This window comes from Bactrocera latifrons, unplaced genomic scaffold (assembly GCF_001853355.1).
Source record: "Bactrocera latifrons isolate USDA-ARS-PBARC rearing strain unplaced genomic scaffold, ASM185335v1 scaffold_167, whole genome shotgun sequence".
NCBI classification, from domain to species: domain Eukaryota; kingdom Metazoa; phylum Arthropoda; class Insecta; order Diptera; family Tephritidae; genus Bactrocera; species Bactrocera latifrons.
The window spans coordinates 5,443-13,197 of record NW_017535152.1 but is presented as its reverse complement, the minus strand read 5'-3'; the positions used below and the strand labels follow the sequence as shown (position 1 = coordinate 13,197).

Genomic DNA, 7,755 nt, shown 5'->3' with positions numbered 1-7,755 from the left:
TCAGAAGATTCTATCCTGGATTGAAAGAAGCAGCGAATAAGATACTCAGATTTTGTAACGATTCACTGCAGGATCAAGCGTTGGATCTACTGGACTCCTTAAAAATCACACCAAAAATTTCTCATATGTCATCAATCAATGCAGAACCCATGTTGTTTATCGAATTGAATTGCGAATATGATGTGGTATTTGCTGGACCGACGCCTCAAGTATACGAAGATATAATTGCATATTTCAAAGTGATGCTGTAAAATGCGTAAATTTTATTAAAATATCAAATAGAATTAGGGGTATTCAGACCGAAACCTGTTAATTTGGTAATTCATACCGAAGTATCAACGTTAAAAGGTCTAACTGTGAACATACTTTTTGCTCTATCTCTGTAGTATAGTAAATTTTATTTCGAAACAGCTCATTAAATTTTATTAAAGAATAAAAATGTCTCAACAAAGTGCAAAATCTAAAATTGTCAGTCATTTAATTGAAAATTGTGTGGAGCAGATCAAATTTATTACTGGTAAGTACTTAAAATTGATGTACAGAGAAGCATGGAAGTAACTTTCAAATTATTTCAAGACATATTCAGTGAAGATGAAGATTTAGTAGAGCATACCATTGACGAGGTGTATTATGATTTCCTCATCACAGTAAACTGTCGTAGAGGTGTAGAAAATATTGTTTCAAAGTCAATTCAGTGGTGTGATGATATTTTAACCATAATGGATGACAATCGGTTCCGTCAAGAGCTGTGTGTAGACCGAACTCAATTTACTCACTTATTGACCCTCATATCAAGTGACGATGTTTTTAAAAAATGTAGTGGCAAGCAATTCCCGATTGATATACAGCTAGCTGTCGTTCTTTATAGATTGGGCTCTTCTGGAGAAAGTGCATCGATACGAAAAATTGCATCAACTTTAGGGATTAGTGACGGAAGAACGTTAACATATATTGCTCGCAAAGTATTCAAGGCATTCTTAAAACAACTCCATTTATATATATTATATATTGGCTAGATGATACTGAGCGCTCTTTAATAGTACGAGAAACGTTCCCCAATAAAAAGTCACGAAGCGTTCTTTTTCAGAAATCATATATATGCAATTAAAGCTCAAATGGTTTGAGGCTACAAGCTCAAAATTCACGATGTTGTCGTTGGCTACAGTGGCTCTACTCACGATGCGAGAATATTTAAAAACTGTTCACTAAACAAATATCAGCCAAGACTCTTTTCCGGACAGGAGTGGATTTCTGGAGACTCTGCTTACCCCCTCAGTAACATTATTATAACGCCTTACAGAAGCAACTCTCAAAATTTTTAACTACCTAAAAGAAAAAAATTCAACAAACAGCATTCAAAATACCGTGTAAGAATTGAACACTGTTTCGGCTTATTAAAAGAGCGATTTTGCAATCAAAAGAGCTCAAGATTCGAAATAAAAGTAGCCAAAAATACTGTAACAAATGGATACTAGTATGCTGCATTCTTCACAATATACTACTTGATAACAGTGAAAATAAATTCTTATTTAAACGAGAGTACAAATGAAGACATATACGAAGAAGAAGTGGAAGAAATGATCTGAAATAGCTTTGAATTAAAAAGACAATCGTTATATCATCTTATGTTTCCAAATACTGTTTAAAAGTTATAATTAAATCAAAAATTAATTTTTCATTTTTATATACATATAACAAGTTGTATCACTTCAGGATATCACATCTTGATACACTTGTACATTCTTAAAAATTATTATACAAAACAAACTCTACAACACAATTGGCTTCGGATTTACTCCCAAATAGAACCAAAAACCGTTCATAATTCGGACACAATTGTGAAAGTTTTGTTGAAAGAACGGAGAATTATTAAAAAACCAAAAAATGTTCTCTTAACAAACCGCGTTTACCTTTTATTGAGGAAACTTCATCGCCAACGTCTATTCCAGCACCTTTCGATTTGCGCCGCTTATTATACCGGTTTATTATACATCTGCTTCCAGTACCGAACCTTGCAGCGCAACATGTTCATCGATATATATATTCATCCATAGTCGCATCGATATTTGTTGTTTCAATTAATTCTTGGTAGTACAATTGGACGTTTGGTTTCTATAAAAATACGTATTAAAGTGTTTAGTTAAAGCTAATTGTATAAAGAATTACCTCAATTTCCACATTTTCTAGTAAATATTCTAGAACCAAATGGTTTTCTTTTCCACTCCACTTTTTTTGAGGCTTTGCTCTCCTGCCTTTTTTTCTTTCGAGGTTTCACTGAAAAGAAGTATTTAATGAAATAAAAAACTATTTGTTGAAGATATAGTACTTACTTTTGCAAAAAATTTTCCTAATTCAAGAAGTGAGCACCAATTTATTTTCCCTTTTAAAAATGTATAGAGCCCCAACGAACCCCAGACTTACTTTTCCGTTAAAAATTTACAAAGTAACGAACAAGAAACAGCTGATGTGATATTACCGAGTAACGAAACAATTAACAAACTTGCCAGATGAATAGTTCGTTACTCGGTAGAACAAAATACATGTAAAAAACTACCGAATAACGACTAACGATTTAACAAGGCTGGTCTGAATACCCCTATTGTGAAAAGGGCACGATTACGACTTTTTCGGCGACGCGATTTGATGGTACGGATGGATAGAGGAGGTCCTCAGGATTAAAAAATGTATACACATATACCGTCCTTAGACACATAGTTTTCGAGATATTTCACTTTAAAGTTCCACAATTTATATGCAATTCACTCTTATTTTGTTTTTTTTTTTTACATGTCATAACAAATACTAGTGTTGCCACATATTGTGTGTTGAAAAAACTATTAAACAATTTTCTGTTTAACATATAGAGAATGGTACAAATGGTTTTTGTATCTTATGTTATGTCATAAATAAAGATAAAAAATAATATTCCCGTATGTCGAATTACTTTATGCACTGGCGGCCTTCGGCGCGCTTAAAAAAAATAACCCTGATCGGTCCAACACCGGGAGGATCATTCTTTTGTGCCGAACTACTGCCTGGTCGCGCTTCAAAAAAAAATAACCCTCATCGATCGAAAACCTATATTAATCAAAAGGAGAGAAATACTGAAAAACTTTACATTTTATAATAAGTTTTTTCATTTATGTATATCTCTAAATATGAAATAGATTTTTGAATATATTTTCAGAGCACAAAGTATGGCAACACTGCTATTTGTCATAAATGTAAACACTTAAATCTCTTGAAACTTTAAATGTGCAAAATAGTTTTTAAAGTATATTTATTTTCTTAAAAAATATACAATTAATGTAAGTTTTTGATACATACGAATGTGTACAGTGTAATTTTTTGAATCTGTAAAGTGAAATATCTCGAAAACTATGAGTCTGAGGATAGTATATGTATATATATATATATATATATATACCGTACCATCAAATCGCAGTGCCGAAAGAATCGTAATATTGCCGTAAAAAGGGACTTCCCCGAATTGAAAGAAAAATTTTGATAATTAGAGATTACATACGTGCATGTCTAATTATAATAGTAATGCTGAATGTATTTGCTTGAAAACTCATTTTTTGTTTAAGCAATTTTATGATTTAAAAAATTAGAATATAGAACATTACTTTCATTTCAATTTTTTAAAAATTATTTTTCTTTAAATATGCTTTATATATAAATATATATATAATATTTAAAATCGAACTGAAGTTACTGCATCAAATCAATATTTGTAATCGATTTTAGTCGATTACGTATCTCGTATTTTGAATCAACAATATTTATTTAGATAAAGTCAAACGTTAAAATATAAGGTAATTTATTTTAAACCGCGAAATTAAAGTATTCAAAGGAAGGATACGAAGCGGTTCAATACCTAAAAGAAAAGTTTAACAATGGTTGGCAAGTCATCTGTTTCAGTGCTTCAGGAATATTGTGCTAAAAACAAAGTACCACCACCTACTTATGAATATCTAGACGAAGACGACGGTAGTTTCTGCTGCAAGGTAATATTTGGAAATGTGAATATCTATTTACTAAATAAGCAGCTAATTGTATAATAATCTCCAGATTGAATTCATGGAAACTGACGCTGTGGGTATAGGACGTTCTAAGCGTGATGCAAAACATAATGCAGCCGCTGTTATTATAAAAAAACTGCGCCTTGCAGATGCATCGCAATTAGCGGATGATGGTGCGGCAAGCATACCACCTATTGATATGGTTGTGCAATTGCGCGATTATTGTGTGCAACAGAGTATGCCTTTGCCAACATTCGAAATAGTACAGCAGGCTGGTACACCGGATGCACCTGAATTCACCGCTCTATGTACAATTGCTTCAATTCGTCGTTATGGCGTATCGGAAAAGAAAAAGGACGCACGCCAAAAAGCCGCTTATGAAATGCTACTTGCCGTTGTTGATGTGAGTATGCAATATAACACAAGTATTATATATTAATTGATAAAGAGATATTTATTAGTTTTTTGTTATGTATTTACTTAATAGGATGTGAATAAGCTTGAGCAAAGTATGCAAATAGCTACACTTCAAAATGCCCAAGAAGACATTGAGTCAGAGCGTTATAAAAAATTTAAAACTTATCGCGAGCTTACCGAATCCGGTACTGGTGATATACGAGGTGTGCTAATTTGTGATCGACATAACTATTTCAGAAAATTCTATCCAGAATTGAAAGAAGCAGCGAATAAGATACTCAGATCTAGTTACGATTCGGTGCAAGATCAAGCATTGGATGTACTGGAATCATTAAAAATAGCACCAAAAATTGCTCTATTGCCATCAATCAAAGCAGAACCCATGTTGTTTATCGAATTAAATTGCGAATATGATGTGGTATTTGCTGGACCGACGCCGAAAGTTTACGAAGATATAATTGCATATTTCAAAGTGATGCTCTAAAATACCTGAATTTTATGTTCATGAATATAAAAATACGCTCTTTAAATACTAAACATGTAATAATTAAAATTCAAAATAAAGTTCTTATTGTCAAATATCTATTATATTTTCAACATATTTACCAGGCGGCAACACGCTTATAATTCTAGCAACACAATCGATTTTCTGGAATTTCTTATTTTTTGAAATCCAACAATTACTTTAATCTTAATTCTAATATTTCTCGTTTTACTCCGTCCACACTTGACCAGACCACTTTAAATTGAAAACGCTTTTCAGAAGTTATCAGTTCTTCGAATTGCCTCAGCCCTCCACCAACACCGAAATAATAGGTTTTTGCTGCGACTAACACAACACCGTTAGTATTTAATTTTGCATAGAATGTATCTAATAATTTTTGTTGATTTTGCGGATTGTATATAGTCTCCGATGTAAGAATATAATCAAACTTATTTGTTTTGTCATCGTCATTTTTTGTCGTCAGTTCCACGTACTCCCACCAATCGCCGGAATAAAATTGTAGATTCCCTTCCAGTGATTCAATGTTAAAATTCTTCTCTATTTCTGTTTCTACAGCAGCAGACCCAGCATCCACAGCTTTTGATTGGGTTTCCACATTTAACATAACATTTGGTATTGTAATTTGTGATAGTACATCTTTATTCTGAAGAGGAAGTTGAAAATTATTATTTTTAACTTATAAATGTATATTTGCTAACGCCACTTACATAATCCTGAAAGTGCACTACTGCGCCACATCTATACGCGTAAATACCCAGTAAACCAGCACCACAGCCCAGATCTAACACACGTTTTCCATGCCAATTTTGCGGTTTGATAGTTTTGGCTAAATATTGAAGCAGGTCATCGGTACACTCCCATATTTTTGCACCGCCTGTCAAGTTAACACGCATTATAATTGTATACAGTGTATTTATAATATTCTAAATACCTTCATAAACACCTGATATGAGATCAGAGTGCGTTTGTTCGGCTTTAGCAATGTCCTTATTATCACTGTCATTACATGTTATATGTTCAATCAGAAATCCTGTGACGATATGCTGAACTGGAACATCAGCTATATTCAAAGTGGTAGCATTCAACTTATATACATCTAGGTTATCCAATATATCAACACCAATTGCAATTTTTTCCGCTTTATACCATTCTGTTTTATCAGTCTTCCTAGAAGAATAATGTTAAAATATTTTATAATATTAAAATAATGTTTTTTTACTTTGACGTGTTTAATATTTCCTTTTCGTTCGCAATATTTTTATCAAAGAATGGATTGTTGCTATCTGCTTCAACCTTAAAATCGAACTTAAACATTTTGTAAATAAGATAAATTGTAATTAATGAATATGTAAACAACTATAACCCACTACACGTGCATTTCGAGCTGCCAACTACTTTGAATTAGTGCCAGTCATTTGCTACAAGATTTTTATAAAGGGGAAATAACAGTGAAATTTTTTATATCGATATATTTATTATATCGCTGAAATTGATAAGATTCTCTCATATTTAGTTTAACGCTGATAAAATAAACAAGTTAATTTCTCTATTTTGTTTTGTTGTCTAGTTAGGTCGTTTTGACAAATTTTTGAATGTTTTGATTGTATAGAATTACAATAAAGCGTTGCAACACTTATAGATGCGTACAATTTTGTTCATACTATAATGTAATACACAGTCTTCTTAGCTTGCATTTTTTTGTAAAACACCTTAAGGATCACTATTCGTTTCCGTTTAAAGTTACTAGTATATTTCCTACAACAAAAATATGTCACCAACTTCGGAATCTGCAGCGGCGGGTGGCAACAGTACCCGTGGCCGCGAGCGTGAAAATGCACATATTATCCAGCAGAGCAACAAGTGTTATGAACACCGGGAACTGCAGGCAACTGCAATGTCTGTCGACTATACAGGCCAGTGGGTTTTGTTGGCCGGTCGACGCCACTTGGCATTGCAACGTCTCGGCCAGGATGATGGTACGCTACGTGAATTTCAAAGAAATTCGAAATATGAAGTATCTGCAGCTGAATTTGCAACACTACCAAATCGTCAGGAATATTGTGCGATCGCAGTGAGTTCTAATAATTAGTAAATTGACAATAATAAAACGGTAATGTTTTATCATTATTATTATTTATATTGCTTTGTTAGACCAGTGAACACATTGATGTTGTTACATGGGGAGCTGCAGATATGCAGCATTATCATTCATTGCGTGGTCACACACGTATGGTTACCGATATTGACTGGCATAGCAAAAATAGCAACCTACTGGTCAGCTGTTCAATTGATACATTTTCACACATTTGGGATTTGCGCGATCCCCGCAAGCCAACGCTGTCCTTGAGCGCAGTCTGCATGTGTAAGTGCAATACTTTATAAAATAATTTGTATGTCTTCAGTTTATATTATGCAAAGTGTATTAAACCAAAAAAATCTTTCATTCAATTGCAGCTGGCGCAACACAAGTTGGTTTCAATCGTGTTTCGGGTCATCTATTAGCGGCGGCACATGACGGCGATCTTCGCATATGGGATATGCGTAAGGGTTCGTGTCCTGTACACTATATCACAGCGCATTTGAACAGGTATTTTGACGAAATAAAGACATATTAAATAATATTAAATCATTTTGCTTATAGAGTGCATGGCATTAATTGGAGTCATTTGCGTGAAACTTGCTTGGCTACCGCTAGTCAAGATGGTACAGTGAAGTACTTCGATGTGAATAATCCACGGCGTGCAGAGAAAATTATAACAATGTCATCGCCAGTGTGGCGAGCGCGTTATACCGTAAGCAATCTTAATT

At 33.5% G+C, this 7,755-nt stretch overlaps 3 protein-coding genes and 1 long non-coding RNA gene across 5 annotated transcripts in view; 2 read left to right on the top strand and 2 right to left on the bottom strand.

Moving 5' to 3' along the window:
* Nucleotides 1–106: 106 nt before the first annotated feature.
* On the bottom strand, nt 107–2,660 carry LOC108966621. Of its 2 annotated transcripts, XR_001993196.1 has the most exons (4): nt 2,331–2,660; nt 2,167–2,274; nt 1,911–2,112; nt 107–245 (listed from the first exon to the last, which is right to left on the bottom strand). It is a non-coding gene; the product is annotated as an uncharacterized LOC108966621 (long non-coding RNA). The 2 variants fall into 2 exon arrangements; XR_001993195.1 differs by lacking the exon at nt 107–245 and having other exon boundaries at nt 1,624–2,112; nt 2,331–2,657.
* Nucleotides 2,661–3,768: 1,108 nt separating this feature from the next.
* On the top strand, nt 3,769–5,025 carry LOC108966616. Its single transcript, XM_018929610.1, has 3 exons — nt 3,769–4,010; nt 4,075–4,428; nt 4,513–5,025. The coding sequence occupies exons 1-3, from the start codon at nt 3,900–3,902 to the stop codon at nt 4,924–4,926; spliced, it is 879 nt and encodes a 292-aa protein (XP_018785155.1). The 5' UTR covers nt 3,769–3,899; the 3' UTR covers nt 4,927–5,025.
* Nucleotides 5,008–6,352, bottom strand: LOC108966615 (histidine protein methyltransferase 1 homolog). Its single transcript, XM_018929609.1, has 4 exons — nt 6,167–6,352; nt 5,879–6,114; nt 5,655–5,821; nt 5,008–5,590 (listed from the first exon to the last, which is right to left on the bottom strand). The coding sequence occupies exons 1-4, from the start codon at nt 6,259–6,261 to the stop codon at nt 5,123–5,125; spliced, it is 966 nt and encodes a 321-aa protein (XP_018785154.1). The 5' UTR covers nt 6,262–6,352; the 3' UTR covers nt 5,008–5,122.
* A 119-nt stretch (nt 6,353–6,471) lies between these two features.
* The window catches only part of LOC108966627 (WD repeat-containing protein 59 homolog), a 4,914-nt gene continuing 3,630 nt past the window's right edge, over nt 6,472–7,755 (top strand). The window contains exons 1-4 of the mRNA XM_018929630.1: nt 6,472–7,018; nt 7,099–7,309; nt 7,402–7,534; nt 7,589–7,739. Of these exons, the coding sequence (XP_018785175.1) occupies nt 6,716–7,018; nt 7,099–7,309; nt 7,402–7,534; nt 7,589–7,739 (798 nt within the window). The 5' untranslated portion in view covers nt 6,472–6,715. The remainder of the gene's footprint in view (nt 7,019–7,098; nt 7,310–7,401; nt 7,535–7,588; nt 7,740–7,755) is intronic.